Genomic DNA, 27,372 nt, shown 5'->3' with positions numbered 1-27,372 from the left:
CTTAGAAGTTGGTTGCATTTTCTCCTGAACCCTATCCAAATAATCCCAAACACATTCTGATGGTGACAATTTTGGTCTACCATGTCTTGTACAGTTGTTAGGGGTCCCATTTTCTCAGTGTCTTTAAATACTTTTTTGAACTCTAGTTTTGTAAACCCTTCCTTCTGCAAGTGGATTGGTTATCTTATATGTAATCAGAAAGATCTCCTGAAAAATATTAACTTGTACTTATTGACTGTATTGACTCGAATTAAAGAAATGGTCTGTGGTCTCTGACTTCAGCACAGTACTGCATATCTCACCAATTAGCATCTGTCTCAAATAGACTTGCTTAAGTGGTTTTGACACTGTATGAAACACTGTTATCTATAAATATGGAAGATTGAGGCTATAAGATCGCTGCTGTTTGATGTTGTTAGCTTTGTGTCATATTTCTGTGTGAATGATGGTGTTTTTTCTTTTTGCTATGCATCATCATTACTTCATTCTTCCTGCTGTCCCCAGTGCTCTGGACTTTACCATAAGGGAACAGGGTTTACAGATAGATCAGCCTCCAGCCATTGGCAACCTCTCTTCCATCATGATCATCATACAGAAGAATGACAATGTTGAGGGCATCCTGGAAATTCACCCCTCCTACACAAATATTACTGGTACACAGACACACTAGCTCACAAATATATATTGCTATTATATATATTACTGATAACATTGTCTGTTTTTCTTCGTTCGTACTCTCAGTTGAGGAGGACATTGGCACTCTGTCTATCCCTGTCCTGAGGAGAGTGGGTACGTATGGACAGGTCACTGCTGATTTCATCACCAGGGGCATTACAGCCCAGCCTGGCTCAGACTACATTCTGCCTAATGGCACCATTACATTCAGACATGGCCAGAACCGCAGCCACATCAACATCTCCATTGTGGATGATCTAGACAGGTAAGCAATGCAATAGTTTAAAGATTCAAATTATATATATATATATATATATATATATAAATATATGTATGTATATACACACTGATTGTCCACTACATTAAGTACACCACAGTAGACTACTACACTCATTGTCCATTTTACTGGCTCCACTTACCTTATAGGTGCACTTTGTAGTTCTACAATAATAGACTGTAGGTCATTTGTTTCTATGCATGCTTTGTTACCCCCCTTTACCCTGTTCTTTAATGGTCAAGACCCCCACAGGACCATCACAAAGCAGGTACTATTTGAGTTTTTAAACACCTCAAACGAACTCCAGCAGCACTGTTGTGTCTGATCCACTCATACCAGTGCAACACACACCACCACGTCAGTGTCACTGCAGTGCTGAGAATGATCCACCATCCAAATAATGCCTGCTCTTTGGTGATCCTGTGGGGGTCCTGACCACTGTAGAACAGTATAAAAGGGGGCTAACAAAGTATGCAGAGAAACAGATGACCTACAATAAATAATTGTAGAACTACAAAATACATCTAAATGGTAATTGGATCTGATCAAATAGATAATGAGTGTAGATAAAAGGAGGTGTACTTAATTCAGTGGCCGGTGTGTGTATATACGTTATATATATCTTGGGCCATTAGCATTCATTAGCCGGCCTGTAACTTTTTTCTATAAAATAGGATATTAACAATATTAGGAGATTTTTTTAACAATTTTTGTTTTTTGTCTTTGTAAATTTACTGTAAATTGTTCAAATTAAAAAAGGTTAATTCAGCGTCCTGCATGCTTGCATGAAGTCTGAGAGATTTTAAATAAAGAAGGAGAGTTTTCATCTGAAATTGTTACAGTTTAAATAGAACATATGGGTTTCTATGAACTGTTGAAACCCTTATGAGCTGCTAAGGGACCGTCCACAAATATAGCCAGAAGCAGCGATCAGCGGGGGCCAAGAATGATGCACCAATATGGAGACCTATGAGTCAGCAGATAGAACACAAATGGTGGTCATCTTTTCCAAACCTCATGAGTTTACATGTTAGAATTAAAATCTGTTCTTGTTTCCATTCACGTTCACAGGGAGTATAATGAGATGTTTGAGATCCAGCTCACTGCAGCCACTGGGGGCGCTGTACTAGGGGCTCAGCTTATTGCCCAGATCACCATTGCTAAGAGCGACTCACCCAGCGGAGTGGTCCGCTTTGTCAACCAGAGTCTTATCACCATCCCCAACCCCAACAGCACCATGAGACTCAGTCTGGTGCTGGAGCGCGTCGGGGGGCTGGTGGGAGATGCCATGGTGAGCCCCGTCTAGACGCTGACCTCACACTGCAGCCTCTGCAACCTCACACTATGCGCCACATAAGTATTGCGCATATGGGGAAAACATTTGGAAAAAAAACAAACTTCCATTGGATGTTCCCCAGTCTTTGTACGTTTAGTAATGTAATAATAGGGGTCAAGAATTGGTCAGCTGACCAAGACTGTAAGGACGGCCCGTGATTTTAATGAGAGGGAACAGCATACTGCGGGGTTCATTTGGAAAAAGTATTGACTGATTTAAAGTCCCAGTTATGACTCACTGCATCTCACAGGCTAGTTTTCAATACTACAACTACAGAGGCTTTTATTAACAACACTATTATATTGCACAGTAAGTACTTTTTAACAAAACATTAAGAAATCCCTATGTGATTATGAATAAAAGAATGATAATGACAATCAAATAAAAATTCTAATTGGTGCTGTTAGGTTCATTCACGCTGTAACCCATGAAATGAATGGGTTAAATGGCCTTCTAGCCTAATATTACAATTTAATATATTATTTGTAATGTTATGCAATATTTTGTAGCTCAGCATTCTATCTCTTGTTCTCATTGGTTCAACAGAATGCACAATTTTTTGTCATTTTTGTGTTTTATACCCATTAGAGTTCTTTCACTACAATAGCTAGCATGCATTTCTCAAGTGTATAACCATTGGAAATCTTTATAGTACTCTGCAAGTCCCGACTGGTCACTAGTCACTGATTAAGAGTCTAATAAATAAACCTGTGGTGCTAGCTAGCATTAGTGATATAGCATTGACCTGAATCAGTCATCAAACAAAACTACTTTTTCTAAGGGAATATTTGATTTGAAGAATTAAGCAGCTGGGTAAAAAATCAGCCTGCTCCTAATTACTCAGCCAAAGCACTTATAGGCTTTCAGAATGTGCTTCTACCTTCAACATACATCATCAGAAGGGGATTTAAACCAGGAAATCTCACTTTAGAGAGATTGTGGCACTGCTGTAAGAGACAGATGTAGTAACAGATGTAGTGATGGTCAAATTTTTCATTTTGGTCAGAGTGTCCCTCTCGTAATGTTTCTAGTTACTTACATAGAAAATTAGATTTTGAATTTTAGGTGAAAAATATTTATAATATAACAGAACATATTAAAGTTATATATAAAAATTTTATGAACAGTACACATATAACAATATATTCTTATTATAATCCAGGAAAAAGTAATAACTATGTGTCATTTTTACTTTGAGATACTTTTGGAAGTCACAATCAGAGATTTCAGATGAACAAAGTGAAAATGCTTTAATTATCCTAGAAACATTTGGAGCCATGCAGCACTAATGAAGCTGTTGCTGTATTAAAGTTGTTGCATTAACGACGATTATTGAGCCTTTGATGCAAACAAAAACAACAGTTGGAAATACAAAGACGCTAACCTTACATAACTTGAATAATCCCTCATTGTGTCATCAGAACCTTTTGATGTGTCTCTTCATGCGCTAATGTAAAGCCTGCTAATTGTGGAATATGGTTGTTCTCCCTCAGATAACATGGAACATACTAGGTCCCAATTCAAACGAGGTTTTACCATCTGTAAACACAGATATTGGTGAACCCGTGAACGGATCGTTCCATTTCAGAGATGGCGAGGAGGGCGTGCGCATCATCGAGCTGCGGATTCTGCCCCATGGGGAGGTGGAGGTGGAGGAAACATTTGTGGTCAGACTCAGCATCCTGTCTGGAGAAATGGACATTGACCCCAGGGCAGGCTCTGTCACACTCAGGGTAGGTTGCTAATACAGTACATACAGTGCATAGTTGTAATTATTAGGCACAAGTAACAATTTAAGCTTTAGCAGTCATGTTGTTGTGATGTGTTTGCTGTACTGTTTACATGTAGTTACATACTTACATCATTAACTATTATAATGAATTACAGTGCCTCCACAAATATTAGCACCCCTGGTAGACATGAGCTAATTGGACTGCAAAAAAGCCTTTATTGCTTATTCTTCTGATCTTTCATTCAAAATGCAAACCAAAAACAAAATGAAAGAAAAAAACTAAATCTTGTCATGAAATTAATATATTTCTTTACAGATTGCGAAGTTTGGTGACCCGAATGGTATAGTGCAGTTCACAGAGCAGGATCTGAGAGAGCGTGTGCACAGCGAGCCTGCAGACAGTGAAGGTCCACTCAACATCTCCCTCCTCATAACACGCAGAGAGGGGGTCATGGGCAACATCACTGTAAGGACACACGTTCACACCGCTGCTTCTTTTACACCTCATACTCAATAAACAGAGACTCAGTCCAAGAGACAGGCATTTTTTTCAGTTAATGTGTTGTATGTAAACGTTCAGCCTGCAGCAGTGTGGAAGCCCATTAACGCTGAAGTGTGGAGTGCTGTTAGTACAGACTGTGACGCAGCAACAGAATTCAGAAGCTCGCGGATGAAAAAATGCAAAAAACAATGTTTTATTATCAGGTGACACAAGCGGGGTTGAAAAACAAGCGTGTGTCTTGATCAAAAGGCAGCAGAAGATCACCGAAGTGATCATAACACTGGGCAGACAAAACCAAGGGTGAAAGTCAAAATCGTCGTCAAAAAGGCAGGCAGAAAGGTCAACAACACAAATCCAATACAGAATCAGCAAAGGTACAAAAGGAGTAGGCAAAAATAAAGGTCGATATAACAAACGTGGGTCGAGTTCCGGAGAACTTACTAAAGGCTTAACTAAAGCCCGGGCTGATATACTATTCTAAGAGAGTCATATGATTCAAAACACAGGTGTTCTTAGTCAATATTCAGGTGATTGGGAACGCTGACAGGTGCGTGAACGATTGTCATGGGTCATGTGATCACCCAAGGGATTATGGGCAATGGAGTCCGCTCTGGACTCCGAGTCTGAGAGAAGTTGCTCATCCATGTGATCTCCCAGGTCCTTCTGGGAAACGTAGTCCGAATCCGCCCGAGGCGTGACACAGACAGTCTGTAGCTGTAGAGTTATTACAGTGGAAGATGTGGGGAAAACTGTTAACTGTTAAACGTTGTGCTGTTCCTGGCTGTCAGGAAGCAAATAATCATTGCAGCCTTCTGAAGGATCCAATGGAAGCCATTTCTCCCCAGGTAGAAGAGAAAAAAATCACCTTTCTCTGCTTCTGTTTTTGGCAGCTGTATGTCAGAATAATGATTTGCAATGTCAAAAAATTACTTGTTTTCTCAAAATATTGACTTATGTCAAAATAATGATTGGTTTTCTCAAAATATTGACTTAATGTGTCAAACTATTGACTTAGTGTCAGATAGTAATGACTTATTATCCCCAAACAATATTTACTTTCTTAAAATTGAATAACTTATAATTTAAACACAAATAACTTATTATTTCAACAAATAATAATGCATTATTTTAAGAGATCAAGTCAATATTTTAAGGAAATTAGTAATTATTTTGAGTTTATAGAGTGAATATTTCAAGAAAATTATTTCAACATTGTTCAGTCAACACTTCTAACGGAAACAGGGAAGTAGAAAAATTCATGGGCGATTTTTTAGGCTTCCGTAAGATCCAGATGTCTGAAAGGAGTGGCTGAGACTGAGGATTTCAGTCTAAACAGTTTGTTCTGTACATTTTAGCCTGAACTGCTCTTTGAACATGAAGTGCCTCATTTCACTTGGGAGCTATTTAGCCAATCATCAGTCTTGAAAGCATAGTAACAAAAACAGACTGGTTTTTAAGGGTAAAGAGAGGTTAAAATATTAATCTAAAAATGAATTGTAGCTGTTTTGGTTACATAAAACTGCACTAACATGATAAATGATATGAGACCACAAATTTTAGAGAACTCTTTGACAATCTGTGATTTGTGTCTGCAGCAGCTTCAGTAGTAGAATACCTGCCTTAAAAGAGGTGGACAAAGAAGTACTCAGTGCGCTCAGTTCTGTCTTTATTCCTCAGGTGTTCTGGGAGATCCTGAGTGACTCAGACATGTCAGGTGACTTTGCTGCCCTCCATGGCTTCACCACCATCCTGGCTGGTCAGCGTGTTGGGGAGATCACCCTCAGCCTGCTGCCTGATTCTGTCCCAGAGCTGGAGGAGACCTACACCATCCGGCTGATTGCAGTGGAGGGCGGAGCTGAACTTGACGCTGACCGCAGCAGCACTCGTCTCCGTGTCCGTGCCAATGATGAGCCACATGGTGTCTTTGCCCTTCCACCACAGTGGCAGGCACTGGTCATTAATGCCACTGACCGCAGCAGGCATCTGGCTCTAAACATCAGCAGGTTGGCTGGAACGTTTGGTAATGTCAGTGTGGGGTATAGGATCAGCTACCCCACACCTGGACAGAGCTTCACTGAGGATAGATCTACTGGGAGTATCCTGGTGAGGGATGGAGTGAATTCTGCTAGTGTCACAGTTCCAGTCAGCACACAGGTTAGTACAACATACAGTATGTCTGTTGTTATTTTAATGTGCTTACTTTCAAATGAACATTTAAAGGAATATTTCAGTCAGTATAAACATCTAACTACACATTTTTTCCTTACCCCAAATGTACTCAGACATGTTTGAAATTTGCTTATTTGGTTGTGTTTAGCCTGGTGAGTAAACAATGTGCTACATAAAGTGGAAGACTGTGTAATTTTGTTTTTTACACAGAACTCTTCATTTAGCAGTTTTCCCTCTTTTCTAGACAAATTTGCACAAACATCAATTCAAAAAAAGCTGGGATAGTATGTGAGATACAAATAAAAACAAGAACAGAAAGGGGTAATTTTATATATTCATTTCAAACAAAAAAAAATGGCACAAAGAGAAGATATTGAATGTTATACCTTATTCGTTATTATTATTATTATTATTATTATTATTTTGTAAATTTACGTTCATCCTGAAATTGATGCCTGCAGCATGTTCCCTGTGTTCTCTGGGCCAAAGTAGAACAGGATCATCCAAATTGTTACCAGTGTAAAGTTCAAAAGCCAAGGTCTGTAGTCTGAGGCTGTATTAGTGACCGCAGCATGGGTAACTTGCATGCCTGTGCACGCAATGAAACACACATTTTGGAGATTTACCTACACGTATGCTGTTTGGATAAGCACATATTTACAAAAAATGTACAACTCCAATAAGGGTCATAGGGAAAAACATCAGATGATATGCTTTTGTGTAACAGAGATGAAACAAATTTTACTGATCACCTTTTTCTGTTTCTGTTTGCATTTTGTGTACTTATTGATTTTCCCTTAAAATTTTTCACTTTTCCTTTGCAGGTGTTCTTTGTAACTGGCTTTAATATCACAGTGGAGCTGACGAATGCGACTCTGATAGGACCTCTTCTCAGTTCCCCTCCTCGTGTACAGCTTGAGGCAAGGATTGCAATCGTGTCTGTGCCTGAGGAGGCCGCCAATGCTGAGGTGAGTGTCTGCCTTGGATTTGACAAATAACCACCAGAGGGCACCACATTCACATATGATGGATGGATGGATGGATAGATAGATGATTATACATACTACACTTATTTATACACTCATTTATATATATATAAAGTCACTATTGGAACAAAACCTTGTATCTTCTTTCTTTTTTTCCACATATTTTTAAAGTGCCAGTTGCCCTGTACACAGTGTCAAATGAACATGATGAACTGACTAATAGAAATGGTCCAAAATGTCTTACAATAAATCATTGTTACCTTAAATTCCATTAAAAGTTAAAGATATTCTTCTACTGTACAGTTACCTTTTTGGAGATATGAAGTTTAGTTCCAACAGCAACAATACAATACATACAGTCATATGCAGTTTGGGTGCCCCTGGTGATTTTCTAAGTGAAAATAAGTTAACACAACCTCTACAGACAACACGCTTCTGCTCTTCTGCACTTCTGTCAAATTTGCTGAAAAAATGCCATATTTAAGTTTGTTACCTGTAGAGCATTTGTTAACTTATTTTCACTAAAATCCACAAAACATATCATCTAGATTCTTTGTTCTTATTATTAAGTGCAAACTATGTTTCCTGTCTGTATATTTGTATCAAATTCTATGCAGTGAATATGCTGAACGCTTTGTTTGTAGGTCGGATTTGCCTCCTTGGCTCTGCAGGTGTCTGATGTGGTGAGTGGTCAGTGTGAGGCAATAGTGAGCAGAACAGGCTTGTATGGAGATGTGGATGTGCAGTGGAGAGCTGGATTCCCTCCTGGCCAGACTCCATCAGGCTACCAGCCAGGAGTGGTCACCCCCAGCTCAGGTTAGCCACCATCATACACACACACACACACACACACACACACACACATTTATACACAATCTAATCCAAATAAACCAGAGGCTGAGAATGTTGTACAAAGAGGCACACAAAGTATTAATGTGGACAAATGGCAATGGTGCAAAATTACTTAGAGTGGAATGTTGTGATATTGACATACTGTGATATTGTTTGTTTTTCAGTGATATTTTAACGATATATTTGATAATGAACTTTATGTCTAGGAGGTGTCCGTGAAGCCAGTTCTCTTTTTTGTGGACTTAACTCATCATATCCACTACCTGATAATAACTACAATGTATATACTTCAGTTTGTTTTGAGACCACAAAGTACATGTTCAAATTACATACAAGCTAAATAAGCAAGAAGTTTTTTTCTGTAAATGTGATTTCTCCACGGTTAATGTTTACTGTGTAAGGTTCCCTTTGGCATAACTTTAAAGGGCCTGTATTATAGAAAAATAAATTTCCTTTGCTTTTTATAAGGAAAGCGTCCCATATACTATATAAACAAAGCTTCAAAGCATACAATTCACTCCGCTCTCCATGCAGGCCATATATGGAAACTGAGCTGCAAAAACAGGCAATTTTGAATTGATTATTTTGTGATGTCGTAAAAATCTTTGCATTTAATTTAATTGTTCAGTAAAGAGAGTTTTGAAAAATGTCCAGTTCTTTCTTCAGCGTCTTTGCTGTTTGGCTTTGTCTGTAGGCACTGTGACACTGTCTCATGGCCAGAGGAGTAAGATCATACCCCTGTCGGCTGCGTATAACATATCAGAGCCTGTCGCACATGCTGTTCACCTGACCAGCGCAGAGTCCAAATCAGCAGGGGGAGCCAGACTCAGGTAATGACTGTTGTGATAAGTGTGTTTAATGATTGACAATATAATATTGTTGCACTACATAACATTACCATACATTAACTTACTTTACAATATGCCTTCCTGGGTGGCAGATATAGTTCTAGAACATTAAACAATGCTGTACATAAAAATTTAACCAGTGGTGTTAGTGTCATTTTCAACTAGTAATAAGTTGCTGATTTGGTGTTAGTCAGTTATGGCATCATCTTATTTATTTTCACCAACTGTTTGGTTTTTCCACTATTAAACTGCACTCCCAGTTTTTCATAACCATTTCTTAAATGCCTATTTAGTAATGCATGCTGTTCATTCCAACTTGGTTGTAAACCTCAGATCAACTATATATGATGATACGTATTGTGTAACATGAAAATTCCTTCAAGTATCTGATTTTTGTCATACTAGCTTTCTTTAATTGAATTCAATCATTGAGTTAGTAAATGTTTTTTTTTTTCTATTTCTCTGTAAAATGCAATAAAAATGAAAATTGGGCGATGCTCAAAATATCTTTAACAACGTTTCAGACTTCCCAATTACATTAATATTCTTATGCAACAAGTTTGTGTATACATAAGTTTTTTTGTAATGTCGGTTCTAGAGTTACAATACTTCTAATTACTGTGCAAAGGTCAGAGACCACCCTTCATTTATTTAATTTCCTGTCAAAACAGCCACTGAGTACAAGTTATTCATTTTCAGGAGATATTTCTGAGGAGATTATATGTAAGATTATCAGCTTTCATAAGGAAGAGGAAAGTCAAAAGAGTTTCCAAAACTGGAGTTCAAAAATGATTAGAAGATATAGAGAAAATGGGGATCCTAACAAAGGTACAAGACCTGGTAGACCACCAAAACTATCACCATCAGATAAACAGTACTTAACGCTTTCATTTAAAATCAAGCTCCTCTCTTGCTTCATATCTGAAAAAATTTAACCGCTTACATGGCCAGGGCCCACCGGCAGTCCCAAAGTTTTATTACACACTTCTATATCCTAAGAATAGCTCAGCCAGTTTGCATTGAATTTGCTGTAGTTAGTGAATAAAAAGCCTTTGTATGTAATAAGCCTGTGATTTTATGGGGTTAAAAGATCTGAAAGGATGTGTAGCTGTCATGAAGCTTTTACTAAGAAAAGAAAATAAACAAAAAAATAAAGAAACTTTGCAAATCAAGCAAAGAAGCTGCTGGTGTTATTAGAACAATGGACTGACCATCCCAGAGTCCAGACATCAGTATCATTGAATGTGTTTGGGAATACTTGGATTGTGAGAAGCAGAAAATGCAACCAATTTCTAAGACTGAACTTTGGAGGTTTGGAACAATATCCCTGCTGATTTCTTTGAAGTACTGACAGTAAGTCTCCCAAAAAGAGCAAAAAATGAAATGAAGACAAAGGTAGAACACACTAAATGCAGAAAAATATGGTATTATTATTATTTGTTGTTGAGCTGTCTTTGTAATTTATTGTTAAATATATGCTGTCTGTTTTTTCCCTGATGCTGAAAAAATAAATAACTTGTACTTAATGGTCGTTTTGACTAAAAATTATATGAATGATGTGTGGTCTCTGTTATTTGCACAGTTCTGTATGTGTATATGTGTGTAGCATTAGGTAAACTACCCCTTAGCGTCCCGGTTCCACTGAAGGCACAGAGGTTGCATAGTGCTGTAAATTCTACAGTGGTATTGAAGTGTTGCTCAAAGATTTAACTTGTTTCAATCAAAGAAATTATTTTTCTAATGCATATCACATCCTAAACATTGTAATATGAATAATATAATAAATCCTATCATGGAGTTCCCACTTGCCTTGTTATCTAACCTGTGACATCTACATGTTTATGAAATGTCTCTTCTCTTCAAGATACCCATGATTTTTTGTGCTCAGGTCTGGTTACACGGTAGCGGAGGTGGAGCCGTTGGGTGTTTATCGATTCTCACCTGAATCTCAGCACCTGGTCATCGAGGAGGACGTCCAGACCATTACACTTTATGTCCAGCGGCTTTATGGTTTCCGTAGCAACCGCACCCAGCTGTTCTATAAGACGTGGCCAGGCAGCGCCAGTCCTAGTGAAGATTTTACTCCAGTGCCTGACGGTCAGCTGCTGTTTGAAGGCCGGCAAACATCTGCTGCCATTCACGTATCGATTCTGGACGATTCACTGACAGAGCTGAATGAGACGTTTTACGTGAACCTGACCGATGTTCGTGTTCTTAGCGCTAGCTACCCCTCGCCCAGTGCTCGTCCACGAATCATCCCCGAAAACAGCATTTCTACCATCACCATTCTTTCTAATGATGCAGTCAGTGGATTTTTGAGCATTGGTCCAGCACTGGTCCGTGCTTCTGAAGATGGCCAGGAGGGAGCGCCACCTCAAAAAGTGGTGCTGAGGGTGCGTAGGACAGTGGGGCAGACGGGAGTGGTCAGCGTCAGAATTCGGGCTTATGCTGGAGGCCTTGTGGCACCGGGGCTGGACATGGCTCCATTCCTCCAGGAACGCAACCTGACCTGGGCTAGAGAAGGAGAGGACTTTGCACTGGATTCCCAGATAGTGACTCTGTTGGAGGGGCAGAGAGAGGCAGAGGTCAGCCTTTTCATCCTAGATGACCAGGAGCCAGAGGGTCAAGAGGTGTTCTTCATCTATCTCAGTGAGGCAGAAGGGGGAGCGCAGATAGTCAGCTTGCCAGACGAGATTGGCTTCACTTCCTTTGCCAAAATTGTTATCCTTGGTAAGTATTCTGTTCATCCTGTAGGGGCAGTCACATTTTTAGGACTGTTAACTCTCTTACCCCAAATGTAGTGCATTAGCCAAGACAAGCCTGGTGCCCAATTTGCTTCTTTAATTCTGTACTGGTACTACAAGGCCAGTGTGTTCAGGGTGTTAATCATACGAGCCTCAGGCCATGTCAGGTTGTTAAGTAATGCTGATGTGGTTGAAAATGGATAAAAGTACCAACAAAATTGGTGCTACTGTTTTAGCCATATAGCATACTTTTGTTCATTCAGTACTAAAGAGGCAAACTTCAGATGCCAAATGTTTCTTGGGTGATTGACAAACTAGTTGTTCTAGCATAAAGAGGTTCTGGAGATGTGTGGTCATCATTTCTGTGTGCTGACCGTATCTGACTCATTTCTCTAATGTGTTTATCCCTCTCAGGGAGTGATCTTCATAATGGAATTGTGGGTTTCAGTTTGAGTTCTCAGTCAGGTCAGGCCCTGGATGAAGACTCTGACAACAGGACTGCCATACTCATCCTCCAAAGGCAGGAAAACAGGTAAAAGCCCTCTGCCTCTTATTTAATACTGTACTGCTAAGATGCTTTAGCCAGACTGCATCAGATGACCCATTGTTGTATATGGAGCCTCTGAAAGGATGTGATGTATTTTCTGATGCGCACCTCATACTATCATGTGTTCACCTCATAATATGTGACGTTCACCTGATAGTATCTGGTGTTCCCCTAATATCTGATGTTTACCTGATAATATCTGATGCTCATGATATTTAGCTGATATTCACCTGATAGTGTTGGCGTTCACCTGATAGTATCTGGTGCTCACCTGATTGTATCTGGTGCTCACCTGATTGTATCTGGTGCTCACCTGATAGTTTCTGATGCTTACCTGATTGTATTAGATGCTCACCTTGTAATATCTTATGCTTACTTGATGGTATCAAGTGTTCACCTGATGGTATCTGGAGAACACGTTAGTATGTGGTGCGCACCAGAATTTTACCTAAAAATAAGTATACTCCACATCTTTTCAGAGGCTCAGATAGAATAGTTCTGTGTAAAAGCTTACACATACAGTGGTCACAAAAAGTATTTAGACACTTTAACCATTTTACTGTTTAACATTAATGAAGATCTTTAGGTTACTTCATAAAGTCTTTCAGAGAAAAACACTTTCAGCACAACATCAAACTGATGATCACTCTGTGTGGAGAAAGCCTGGAGAAGAGTACCGTAAAGTGCTGGTGTTAGTGAGCTTGTGTTCATCGATGGGATCACAAACTCAGAAGTCTACAAAGGAATTTTGGATGCAAACCTGCAGAAGTCTGCAGAAAACTGTTCAAACGATAAAGACCTAACACGAACCACCTGCCTTGTAAAAGAATAATTTTCCAAAGAAAATTACAGTCTTGGATCAATCTTTTTAAAATAAATGCCACTTGGTTTGACATTTTGTTTCCTAACACAGTGAACTTTTTGGGGTCACTGTATTTTTCCTGTTTTTATAGATACACAGTATCAGAAACCACGTAAGCAAGTCTGTTTGAGAATACTTTACAACTGTGAGACAAGTGTGAGGTGATTTTGCATTATGCTAATAGCTGAGTGCAAGTTAGTTAGTTAAGTTGGTTAGCTACATTAGCTTTGTAGCTTTAAGACAAAGGTAAAGAAGGAAACTTCGGAGAAATATCTAGACTGAGCCACTACATTTGGTGTAAAGGAAAACTTGTTAATTAATTTTTTTGATGAACTTGACTATTTCTACTAAGTGAACTCTTCCTACTGGCCACAGTTTACATTCTGGATGGTATTTATATGATGCTTTTGTTTGACAGAGCATTTGAGGACGTTTTTGTGTACTGGAGGGCCACGTTCAGCCCCACGGCTCCCACACTGGTCAGTCAGGGGGTGAATCTCACGCGAGAGCTGCAGCAGACCTCAGGCAGAGCGCTGTGCAGGGGAGGGGAGATGCTCTGCCTCCTCCATCTGGAGGTCCGGCCTGATCAGGTACGCACAGTCAGCAGTGGCTATGAGGAAACCTAATGCAAGCCTTCCACTGGTCTTTCTTTTTCCCCACCCGGTGTTCTTCCTTTTCTCTCTCTGTCCCTTTCCCTTTTTCTCTCTCTCTCTGCAGGAGCCTGTGGCTCTTTTTAGCTCTCTTGCTGAGCACTCTGCTCTCTTCACGCTTTGATCTGGCTCACCACTGTGCCTCTTAATCTCTTTCCAGCCTGGCTTCAGCACTTTCTCTACTTCCTCGTCTAAGCACAGCAACCTTTCAGCACAAATAACTGAATGTCACAGAGGTATAACTGCTTTTCTTTGACATTAAAGAACCCGTATCATGAAAATTTACTGAAAAAAAGTTTTAAAATGTGCTTCCCAGTCTGTACAGTCTGTATACGTATGTAAACTAAGCAGCCTAGTTGTATTCATTGTTTTTGTGGTGTAACAAAGAAAGAGAACATTTAAAAATGGTGGAAAAAAAGCCACCTATTCAGACTAGACCGGTTTAGCTACATCCATTTATGATGTGGTTCAAGTGACGGCGAATGTTTCAGTCCAGACTGCTCAATACAGGGCAACCAATCAGAATAGAGCTCTTTTAAATATCGCTGTTGTTAGAACAAAACCTTGTATCTCCATTTTTGTCCATTTTCAGTTTTTTGACATAATTTGAAAATGCCTGCCCTTTACATTGTGTTTAAATGTCTTGATGAACGGACCAAAAGAAATGGCCCAAAATTACTTGGAAAAAGTTCTGGTTCCATTGACTTGCATTAAAAGTAAAGTATGTTTTTTCCTTCTCTTGTAAAGTTATCATTTTGGAGATACAAGGTTTTGATCCAACAGCAGCGATATATTAGTCTTTAATAGTCTTAAAGGCATACTAACACTCTGTTTAATTCTAAGAAATAAGAGAGAAAAGGGTCTTATAAAACTGAAAATATGTTATTTTTGGTACAAAAACTCCCATAAACATTATAAAAGAAGATATTGAAGAAATATTGAAGTACGATATGGGACATTTAAGCTCAGTATTCAGTGGCTATATTTTTTATCACTGCTTGATACGATGGCAAAAAGCAACAGACACATGCTATCAATGTTTTTTCATACAAAGTCGAATTATAGCTATCTAGGTCATCTAATCACAGTGTAAGAGAGATATGAAAATACTGTCTTTCTATAAAAAATGCGTTATATTTTACTATTAGAAGTAATAAATACTAATATGATGTCTAAGACCAGATAGAAAAGAGTGTATATTAAAATAATTCAGAGTAGTCCTGCAAACAAAAACATCCCTCTGACACGGGTCCTGTGGTAAAAACTGACCACTGGTCAAGAGTTAGAGCACTGTAAAAATGATGATGAAATGTTTTAACTTAAAAAGTAAGTAACCTGGTTGTGTTAAAATTGAGTTAAACGAAATTCAAATAGTAAGTTAACAGAAAGTAAAACGCATATTATTGTTCTGTTAACTTACTATTGGAAGTTTAGTGAACTCAACATTTTAAGGCAACCAGTTTATTTACGTTTTACAATTTTTTAAACGTTTAATAATTTTTTACCTGAGCTTGCCAAAAGTGATAAGGTCAGACACAGTGAAAAGAGTCTTATGTGGGAAAATTGAGATAAGAGTAAGGCATTAAAATGTGTTTGTTTGCAATGTCATGGGGTGGATGCAATGTTATTTTACCTGACTATGGTCTTAAAAAGTTTTAACCCCTTAAAATTGAATGCTTATTACATCCTAATGCGTGTTATTCAGTAACTACATAGATTACAAGGCAAATTAGCTTAGTTATTCTTAAGATATAGAAGTGTGTAATAAAAGTTTGGACCTGCCACCAAATCTTGGCCATTTAACAGGGAATTCCACCAAATTCTACATAATTCAATATTTGAGGTTTGATATAAAATGGTTAATTGTAGAGAAACTTAGTGACTCAAATTTATTTACAGTGGTGGTGATAGGAACCAGGGAGGGGTCACAATGTCAACAATGCAAATATAGCCATTTTATTTACCACTCAAAACTACCAGTGAACCTACACACATCTTCTGAGTTTTTATATGTAATGTTAATAATGGTAAAATAGTGGTAAACACAATAAAATGTTTTCTTTGGCGACTCTGTTGCCTTACAGTATCTTGCATGTACCTCTCTGCCATGGATGGATTAAATAAAAATGTTATAAACCAAAATGTTGTCGCAGAACTATCATAAAAAATGTCTCAAACATCAGACAGTACATTAATAACCATTTTGTGAAATAACTTTAGCTTTTACAGAGCTTTTTAAATGCTCGAATGTCTGGTTCCTACTCTGAATGACTTTGTTTACATATTAACAATTAAATTATGCAGAAATTTTGAGAAATCAGTGGACTTCCCCTTTAAGGGAGATAAAAGCATTGGATTTGTATTAAACTGTGCAGCAGCTCTGTTGTAGCTCGTTAAAACAAACAGAGAAATTCAGATTTTTTCCATCTATGACCACATTTGTGCTTGTAGACAGAAGAGGAGATATTTTATTATGTTTTATAACTTGTTATTTTGCAGAATTAAATAGAAAAGGTGGTTTTGTTGCAAAGCTGTTAATAAAGCTCTTAATAAAAAGATTGCATGTAATTTATTAAGAGGTTCAGTTATGGCTCAGTTTCTTTTATTTAAGCCAGTATCTTCTTGTGTGTGTGGCTGTAGGACCCAGAGTTTGCGGTGTGGTTTCTGGTGGAGATCTATGAGGTGGGAGAGGGAGCTGCCATCAACCAGACCGCCCGCTTCGCCAACGTCACCATTCTGGAGAGCGATGACCCACGCGGGCTGGTGTACTTCGCCGTGGGCTCCAGGTTGCCTGTGGCTACGCTCCGAGCGACCACTGTCAGTCTTCAAGTCTACAGGGACGCCAGTGTGACATCAGCTATCTCAGTAAAGTACACCATGCAGGTGAGGTCCATTAACATTTCCGCATAAACACTGTATCACACACACACAAGCAAATATGGGGACAAGGAAATATTGTTGATTTTCTAAGTGAAAATAAATTAACATATTGTCTACTGAGAACACACTTCTGCACAATTTAATGCACAGTTACAGTTTGTTTAATATGTTGGTAGAAATAACATAACACATGGCCTGTGCAAAAGTTATAGCACATTTTATATTTTATGTTTTTTTTTTTAATTCCCCAATCCACTACAGAAAATGCCTTACTTAAATGTGTTACTGTTGAGGTGGTTAGCCAGAAATCCTTGTTTAAAAATGATGGGTACATATTCAGTTGTCACAAGGAAAGATTAAAGAACAGTGGCTGCAGGTATTCACTTTTACTTAATTCAACTTGTACACATCATTCTCTTCTGCACTGAATATTTTTTCCATAGAAAAAGTCAACAAAGCATTTCCATGGCAACGGGTTTGTATATTGGTTCTAAACAAGTAATTAGATGTAATTTAATTATATGTTATGCTTGCTAATAATTTGCCTCAGTGATAACATGCAGGGAGGACAAAATAGGGCCCAAAGTAGATCCCTGGGGAACCCCATATTTGGCTACAGCAGATCAAGAAAAGTGGTCACCAATAAAAACTATTTATAAATATATTTTTTTATAATTAAAAAATTAGGAAAACCTTCTCCAAAGTCTCATTACACAGCATGATAATGTGTCCAGCAGGGGCCGCTCTAGCCTACTGGGGGTCCTAAGCAGGATTTTTTTGGGGGGGCCCATTTTGCTAGCTGATGTAAAATTTGCCAACAACTTATAACAATGACTAACACAAGCTGTCCTAGTTATATAAATTTATAGTTAAATAATTTGTGTATTGCTGATGATGGATGTTCGTTGGGGGTTTCAAAACAATTACAGTTTAAATAAACAGATGACTTTCTCAGTATTCTCAATCTGGGGCTCTGTCTCACAATGCAGCATTTCTTGCTTGTCCAGCAAACTTTAAGGCTATGTTTGACCCCAGTGGCTGTGGTGTCAGTGTTGCTTTCTTTTACCTTTATAAATACTTTACTTTCTAATTATGTAATATTTCTTTTTCCTTCTTTGGCAACTCTTTTTCATGTTTGACACTTTCAGGTGAGGACACAAAAGGATTAATCACAGCCTGTTTATCTAAAGTTAACAGAGAAAGTTGTTAAACGTTATGCTTGATAGGTTTTGTGAAGCTGAAACTTAATCATAAAGCCTGTCTAAGTTGTACCTGCTTTGTTATACAGACCCCAGAGCCACTACTACTTGTTGTCCAACTACAAATGTCAGAAAAACAAATCATGCCTTTACATAAAATCTGTATGTTCGTTTTTGAAATGATTAACCAGTTGCCTTTTTCTAGCATCTTAGACAACATAATGATAAAGTAATAACCCAGAAATTGTTGGGGGACCCCCTGGTAGCCACAGAGCAGAGCTTAGAGCCAGTACTAGGGTCCAGCTTGGTCACATCCCAGTGTCTTGCTGGTTGACAAGATTATATAATATGACCTTATTCGCTGTGACAGTGCTCAGGTGATATAAGAGTTATGAATAGAGCTGAAGAATGTGGGACAGACTCTGATCTCAGACCAGATTAGGCCACTTAGTCTCAAACTGCCACTTCAAAGCCTGTACGTATAGATGTGTGCTACAGCTGAAAAGCAGGATTTGACAAGCTGGAGGTACAGAGAGCTACTATGTTAGCTTTCTCACGCTCTCTCACTCCCTTTATACTTATCTCCCTTTATACTTATCTCTCTCTGTTACCCTTGATCTCTCTCACTCTTTCTTTCTTTCACTTGTTCTCCACCCCTCACATATGCTAGCTCACCTGTGGTATATTATCATAATGCACGTTTGATCAGGACATTAGCTCAGGGCTGTTATTGATCTTGCTTTGCTAGAACCTTTGAAATTAGTGATATGAAAGCCAACAATCTAAAAGTTTGATCAAATTTTATGTTCTGATCTACTGAAAAAGTGTGTCATCCCAGTTTGAATTTTATTGACTCTGGCAAAGACTGTAATCCTGATATGTAACTTACAGCACTGTTGTCATAGTAAATGCATCATTGTGGAATATTATTTTTTATCACTTTCCTTTCTGTGCCATGTGGCTGGTTAAACTGGGTTAAGTATACAGAAGTCATTTACAGTTTTATTGGCTTTAATGATTGGAAATGCCACAAGTCTGTGTCTGTGTGTACCTTTAATAGCAACTATAATATTAACTGTAAATAAACCTTTAATATGTGGTGGCAAAGTCATTCATGTCCAACAACTAAGTTTAGTACAATAAGAAAAAACGCACTGAAAAATGCCACAGAAAGTAGTCCTTGTAATTATTGAATAATAAGAATTAAAACAACGTAAAACAACTGCACTGAGTAAAATTTGCAGAGAAGACATTATAATATTATTACTTTTTTATTGAAGAAACTGTTCAAATACAGAAGGGGAGCTCAGTTTCTTTTGGTTACCTTGCTGTGAATAAGAACGCTGGCAAAGCAAAACAATTTTCCTGCCAAAAAAACTGAAAGCTTTTCATACCTATCAGTTTCAGTGTAGTTACTGAACAATAAAACTGATTTTGATTGACTGTATGTTTGATTTCCTCTGTTAACTGTAATTTGTTTAATTGCCTGTTTTACATTTTGTTTTCCATGCCCTCTGAAATAAAACATGCAAAACGTAACCATAGTAAAAAGCATTTCGATGACCTTGCTATAAATCAGCTATGGCGAGGATACTGCACTGCTTTGGAATATATTGCAAAATGACATCTTGGCAAGTTAAATCATCTTAAGCCTGGACATCTATTTCTAATATGTCTCATTATGAGAGTGTTATAAAAACATTTAAAAGTTATGCAACCCTTATTTCACCTACGCAACCTTAGACTTTCTTACTTGTTTTAAATAGTTTTATCCAGTGAAATCAATCCATTTGACTTGTTTGAAGAGTAATTCTTAAAACAAGCCAAATTATCTGCCAATGGAATAAGACAATTTAACTTAACAAGAAATAAAGCTGAACTATTGTAATATTCTTACAACTCAAGTTACATTTCCAAAGTTAAATAAATCAAATAATCAAATAAATCAAACAATCTCTCAGCACGTTCCATCATACAGTACAGTGCAACCAGTCCATACTGACACTGTTAACTCAACTGTCTTTATTTTTTTAATTTCTTTGTCTTATATTTGCCACAGGAGCTGCCCAAGGCCGAGTCCGTTGGTCCCCACTTTGATCTGGCCTGCTGTGGCTGGCATGGACTTTGTCATGGCTGAAGGCATCCTCACTTTTGACGTTGGGACAGCACAGTGCTGCTCTAGACGTCGCCCTCACACCAAACATTGGATCCTCCAACCCTACACCGAAGCGTTTCCGTGTAATTCTCTCTGACGCCACTGGGGGAGCAAGAGTGCATCCTGTGTACGGCGTGGCCAACATCACTCTGGTTTCAGACACAGAGACGCAGGCAGTCTGGACCCTGCTGGAGCAGCTCCAACAGCCTCTAGATGAAACAGTCATTAACCGAGTGCTGCAGGGGCTGATTAACAAAGTCAGTGTGGAAATCACACACGAGCAGCTGACCGCAGTGCTGGGCGCAGTGGACCAGGTGCGTGTGAGAGTGTAATTAATTGACATGTAAATCTTTGACCTTATAATGTTTTGATTCAGTTGGTGGATCTTGAATCATATTAAATCTTAAATTTCACTATGATTCTGTTTAATTCATTTATTTTGGTGCAATTCAGAATTATTTTTAGAAATATGCTGAATACAAACATGACTGGGGGAACTATTAGTACAGTAGTGGATTATAGACATTACAATCAACTCACCAAGCTTTACATATTTCAATCATAATCAGTCCTAACACTAAAAAAACAGTGCAATACACAGTCGTCTGCAGTAGTTTGGTCGCCCCTGGTTAAATGACATTTTTGTGAAAGTAAGTACACATCATCTGCGGAGGAAACACTTCTGCACAATTACTGTTTGTTTGCTGAATTTAACAGGGGAAAAAGGGACCTAATAAAACAAAATACATGGCCTATGCAAAAGGTACTGCACATTTTATATTTAGTTTTATTTTTCCAATACATTGTGAAGTAATTGTGTAGTAAAATGTGGAGAAAATGCCATATTTAAGTTTGTTCCTTGTGGAAAATATATGTACTTATTTTCACTTAGAAAATCAACATAGCATATAATTTGACGAGGAGTGTTCGAACTTTCGTATAGAACTGTACATGACATGGAAAAAATTTCACAAACCAGAACTTATGCAGCAACAGTTTTCTTGGGGGGGGAAAGATGACATTATATAAAGCATTATGAATGATAAAAGAAACATGACTAGTGATGCATCACGATGCACCATGATGCACTGATGCATCAAATCTTTAGTTTTGTGCACCATACTGCCACTTTAACTCTAAATGACTATACTCTTTCTCTTTCACTTGAACTAGACCTTGACAAAGGCCGAGCAGACCCCTCTGGAGGCCAGCAGCCGTGGCTTGACTTATGATCTTCTCTGCGCCTTGGCCAAACCTACTCGGACAGACACACGTGGACTAAGCCACCTATCCGAGGTGGCAGAGCGTTTTGCTTTCTCACTGGTCACCAGCATGCCATGTGGGGCTGAGGGTCGGAGGTAAGAGTCTAAAGTCTAGTCACACATGCTGGACCTAGCCAGTCTGTCTGCTTAACACAATTTGAAATAGGAGAAGTTTAATTTTGCTTTGAAGTGTTTTACACACTCAAGGCCACAGTGGTACTGCAAACAATGTTTGTTTGTTTTTTTTGTTTTTTTTTTTTTTTTTTTGTTGTTGTTGTTTTTATAACTGTATTATCTAAAATTAAATAATATATGTATTGGCCAATATCAACGACCAGTAGCAGAGCATCCCTGGGATTCAAACTCATGAACTCCTGATGTCAAAGCAGAGACTGTGTTTAACTTAGTTCCGTCTTAGATGTTGGTTGCATTTTCTGTTTCTCATGATCCAAATAATCCCAAACACATTTAGTGACGTTGAGGTCTGGACTCTGGAGTGGTCAGTCTATTGTTCTGAGAACACCAGCGGCATCTTAGTTTGATTTGCCAATGTTCTTCTTTTTTATTTTCTTCTCTCAGTAATGGCTTCTTGACAGCTACACATCCTTTCAGATCCATAGTGTTGAGTTGTCTTCTCACGGTGGAAGGATGAACAGAAATACCTGTGGATTTTTTCAGAGCTGAAGCAGGAGTGGAGGTTTTTTGAGAAGGGTCTGACTGCAGAGCCACAGAGCCGTAGATTTACACCCGCAGTTTCACTCCAGCGGTTTCAGGCCAGTGGAATGCATGCGCAGCAGGTCAGCGTGACTGTGCCATGTAAACAGAGTCCTTATAGGAAAGTTGAGCGTTTCCATTCGTATTTCAACCAGTGGCCGGTCTCCTCATTTGTGACGTCTCTGATGTAAACAGCAACTGTTTGTGCTGGCTGTATGTGTCGCCATGCATATTACCATTCAGCAAGGGATACCGTTGCCAGTATACAAATAACCATTGGCAACCAGTTAAACCATAAGCCAAAACACATTACAAAACCATCAGAAACCAAAAGAAACACTTGGTTTCTACGTGTTTTTTTTCCAGCAGGCAAACATTCAAAAACTAAAGTTTGTTTTAGTCTGAAGCTTAATATTATGCTCAGTTTGACCAACAATGACTGAAACATAATGGGGCTCAGTTAAGTGTCATCATATGCAAAAACTCTCATAATGCTAACTATGCACCATTAGCTCTCGGTATGAGCCATTGTGATCCATTTTGAGCCATTTTATTATTTTCAACTGAAATACTGCTTGTTGAATGTTGAAAAGTGTCCCCACTCCAAAACACTGTACACTGTCTCTTCTACAGGGGACAAAACATCCTGGACTCGTGTCCTTACCTTACCATTGCCGCTCACCACTGGTACCCAACACAGATCAATGGCCACACCTTTACAGGCAAGAATGGAGACACCTTCACCCTGCCCGAGACCTTGCTGGAGGTGCCTGCTCTGCCAGGGGGCGACATGGTGCCCTCTGCCTGCCAGAAGGTGCACTTCACAGAGTACAGCACTGAGCACTGGTTCCTCACCAACAAAGCCAGCGCTCTCAATGACAAGGTGAGCAGGACTGAAGCTCTGATTCACTTTTCCAGTTCAAAGTCAGGGAGCTCACTTTCAGAGATATTCAGATCATGAGTCCGCTAAGACATTGATTCTCAGTCATGTCCGTGAGTACTCAGGAAGGGTTGTTAAGAGCTGATTCGATAATCGCATCAGTTGTGTTGGGGAAAGAGAAGCTCTACAAAGTACAGGGCAGTGGAATTGAGAACCACAATGCTATAAGATGTTTTAGATTTCCAAATGATTGTGATCTGAATCCTAGATTGACTGAACCAGAAATTGATTCTTTAGAAGCTTCTAGGCCTAGGTGTTTATTTCTGACCAGATATTACTTGAGGCATGGAGCAGTCTTAGCTCAGCATTGATACCAGCATGCTAGTGGCATGTAATTCTAAACCTACCAAGGACATCTGTATGGTAGGTGTACATGAGAAAGTGTTCACTGAGTATAAGCACAATACACCTGAATAATTCTTAAAGGGAGAGAAGTATGGTCCCAATTTTGAGACAAGTATGGTCCCAGTGGCCTTAGCAACTGTCCTGCTGATGGCACTGTTGCTCTATCATTTGGTCAAAAGTGAAAAGTCAGCTTAACTTAAAGTTATAAGGCAACTTATAACGCAGCTTTTCTTGGGTTGTCTCAACTTGAGGGCACTAGAGTTCACCCAACTCAGACTTTTTAGTTCTTCTGAATCACATTTTTTACTTCTGCATTTTAGTTAGAGAAAGAACATAGTCACATGCAAAAGTTTGAGTACCCAGTTTAAATTACATGTCTTGATGATCTTCAAAGTAATTAAACATCCTCTACAGAAAACACACTTCTGCATGTTGTAATGCACAGTTACTCTTTATTTGCTGAATTTAACATATTGAGAATAAAACATAACTTATGGCTTGTACAAAATGGCACTTTTTATATTTTGTGCTTTATTTTTTCCAATGTAAACTCAGCAAATGGGAACTGTGTGCTAGAATTAGCAGAAAGTGCCGTATTTAAGTTTGTTCTATGTAGTGTACTTATTTTCACATATAATCAGCAAAAAATGTAATATGACCACCGACTCGGGGTCTCCACCAGCTGAAACTCTTTCCATCACACAGTTCTACCAGGTATTTTCCACTTTTGGGCTCCCAGTTTTGGACAGATGTGGCATTGCTTGCAACACTTGCACCACATACATGATCCTCTTCAAAGTGTTTTTAAATTGTATTAAATATTTATGGACCTCAGCAATGCTACAGCTGTCTGTTAGTGTGAGACCAACAAGAGAAATGCCTGTGATGTAAAGAGTACTTTTGACCAAGCTAAAAGATTTGAGTTGAGGGTTCAAGTTGAGTTAACTTAAAATTTGACACAGTTTTTCTTACTTTAAAATTTTAAATTGAGCTGACTTTTGTTATGTTTTTTCCCCAATTTGTTAAATTCAGCAAATAAACAGTAATTGTAAATGAATACTTACAGAAATGTGCTCTCTGCAGAGGATCTGTACTTACTTAGAAAATCAGCCAAACATAATTCAACCAGGGGTGCCCAAACTTTTGCACGTGACTGTATATTGTTTACCTAACTGAAATGCAGAACTAAAGCAGTGTGAGTTAGGAGAATGTTTGACTAAACTAAGAAGTTTGAGTTGGGGTTTCAAATGGAGTTAACTCAAGAAAAACTCTAATAAGAATTAAAATTTTATGTTGAGCTGACTTTTTATTTTTACAGTGTATGGTCACTCAGGCCATGGCTGTTCCATTTTCCCTCCTAACTGAGATTTGCATGTGTCATATGTGGAAGTGGTTGACAAATCAGTAATCTATTATAGTGAGGTATAATTTCCCAGAAGCAGCCAGAGTGTTTGCGTTTGTGGGTGTTTAGTCATAAATTATAACTTAGCTAGTTTATGAATTTTAACCACTTCTGTGTGTTTGTTCAGGTGTTCTCTGTTAGTATACAGGGCAGAGGGTCGAGGCCTCTCACAGATGGTAAAGAGGTGGTGTACCGCATACACACACCAGACCGCCGAGTCAAACCACGCCAGTCTCTGTGCCTTCTGTGGAACCAGGCCGCTGAGAGGTAGCTTACCTGACTCTATCCACATATACATATACAGAACTGTGGCCACCCTTTTATTTAGTCCCAGTCAAAATGATCATTACATACAAGTCATTTGTTTTCAGCATCAGGAAAGATAACAGAAAATGTATTTAACAAGGAATTACACAGAAGCCGCAACAACTAAATACAATATCAACCTTTTCAGTATTTAGTGTGTCCACTTTTGCCTTTATTAATTCCATTCTTTTCAGGAGACTTGCTTTCAGTTATTTAAAGAAATTTGAAGAGATATTTTTCCACACCTCCAAAGTTCAGTCTTAGAAGTTGGTAACGTTTTTTGCTTCTCACAATCCAAATAATTCCAAACACATTAAGTGTTGTTTAGTTCTGGACTCTGGGGTGTCCAGTCCATTGTTCAGGAAACACCAGCAGCTTCTTGGTTTGATATGCAGATGTTCTTTGTATTGATCTATTTCCTTTCCTCAGTAACGGCTTCTTGACAGCTAAACTAACCCTTTCAGACTCATAGTGCTTCTCACAGTGGATGTTTGGACAGAAACACCTGTGAATTTTTTCAGATCTGAATCACGAGTGGAGCTTGATTTTCTCCTCTCTCTCAAAGACGAAAACTTTAAGTACTGTTTATCTGGTGAGGACAGTTCTGTTGGCCTACCAGGTCTTAGAATTTCTCTATAACCTTTTTTTAATTTTTTAACTTCAATTTTGGGAACTTCTGTTTTTTTTTTCACTTATTTTACCTTCAATATGCAGGTGGATTATTTTATAACTAATCTCCTTCATAAATATGTCCTAAAACTGAATAACATTTTAACTTTTTTTGACTGGAAATTAGGTCTTAGACTTTTGCACAGTGCTGTATGCACACACGCAGAAACACACACACACACACACACACACACACGCACACGCACGCACGTTTAAACTTCATCTACAAATATTGTCATAAGCCACAGGAAGTGTTACAGTTTAAAAAGTCCACTCAGTCATTGATAGTCAAGAACACTTTGCAGTTCATCACTCGGTTGCAGCTCAAGTTTGGCTCTACTGCTATAACTAACTCTGTTTACAATCCAAATAGTACATGCAAGTACATTTGCAGACTAGCAGAGCAGTTTTTAATATGGCAACAAATGCAGTCATAGTTTTTACCACAAATAATTATTCACATCCAGTTCTATGACGACATCATTAATTTCATACTTTCATAGTTACATATTCAATTGCATTTACATTGAAAGTTTGTCTTTGTTTCAAGGATTTTTCCAAAAAATGGGTTTTCTGTCCACCAAACAAGACTGTAGACATTGAGACGCTTGTTTCAATGAGATATGAGTGAGAAATAATTAATATAAAATTACACAATGCTTTTGTTATCATCTGCAAGAGCAATGACTGTGTTGATCTCATCTACCCAATATAAGAATTTATGACACACTTAATAAGTACAGTTAGGCCCTGGCGTTCATGACCCATCCTGACATACTCCTTTTAAAGGCATGCACCTGCACACACTCCATGCAGACACGCACTGGCGTGTCCTTCTCCGGTTCTATACGTACGTGTGAGTTCACAAGAGAGTTCGGTGTGTTCAGCAAGCTCCGTTAAAGGACATTCGAAACATTTTGGCTGAACAGACTGTATCCAGCTTCCCCTGAGTTTGGTTTGGCAGGACACTGCAGCCTCAAAGTTGTGACTCAGATAAGGTAGTTTGATAATAATATTCTTGATGTTTTTCCTTAATAAAGGGGAACATTTAACCTTTTAATCCACCTGAATGTCTTATTGCAAGCTTGGAAGCCACTAAACACCATTTCTGACAGTGTCATTCGAGAGAGACTGAAGTAAAACCACGAAAGTTACAATCTTAAAATGACATACAGTCACTTGAAGAAGTAAACAACTTTTTCAGTGTATTTAAACATACAGATATCTGGTCTTCATTTGAACAGTGTTGGATAGGTAAGAGTGATGTCATTTAACAAGTGAAGTCATGAGATGAACCACCAGCCAAAACTGAACACAGTT

At 38.5% G+C, this 27,372-nt stretch overlaps 1 protein-coding gene across 1 annotated transcript in view; it reads left to right on the top strand.

The window, feature by feature from the left end:
- Nucleotides 1-27,372, top strand: part of adgrv1 (adhesion G protein-coupled receptor V1) — a 223,078-nt gene that overhangs the window by 102,993 nt on the left and 92,713 nt on the right. The window contains 18 exon segments of the mRNA XM_036598204.1: nucleotides 505-653; nucleotides 742-940; nucleotides 2,024-2,243; nucleotides 3,782-4,021; nucleotides 4,337-4,486; nucleotides 6,200-6,676; nucleotides 7,516-7,659; nucleotides 8,322-8,493; nucleotides 9,224-9,359; nucleotides 11,266-12,107; nucleotides 12,536-12,653; nucleotides 13,949-14,120; nucleotides 16,821-17,059; nucleotides 20,319-20,418; nucleotides 20,420-20,728; nucleotides 21,588-21,772; nucleotides 23,024-23,273; nucleotides 25,205-25,344. Of these exon segments, the coding sequence (XP_036454097.1) occupies nucleotides 505-653; nucleotides 742-940; nucleotides 2,024-2,243; nucleotides 3,782-4,021; nucleotides 4,337-4,486; nucleotides 6,200-6,676; nucleotides 7,516-7,659; nucleotides 8,322-8,493; nucleotides 9,224-9,359; nucleotides 11,266-12,107; nucleotides 12,536-12,653; nucleotides 13,949-14,120; nucleotides 16,821-17,059; nucleotides 20,319-20,418; nucleotides 20,420-20,728; nucleotides 21,588-21,772; nucleotides 23,024-23,273; nucleotides 25,205-25,344 (4,242 nt within the window).

The sequence above is a fragment of the Colossoma macropomum genome, unplaced genomic scaffold (genome assembly GCF_904425465.1).
Source record: "Colossoma macropomum unplaced genomic scaffold, Colossoma_macropomum, whole genome shotgun sequence".
Taxonomy (NCBI): domain Eukaryota; kingdom Metazoa; phylum Chordata; class Actinopteri; order Characiformes; family Serrasalmidae; genus Colossoma; species Colossoma macropomum.
Note: the sequence above shows the minus strand (reverse complement) of the source record. Positions and strands in the feature narration are given on the sequence as shown.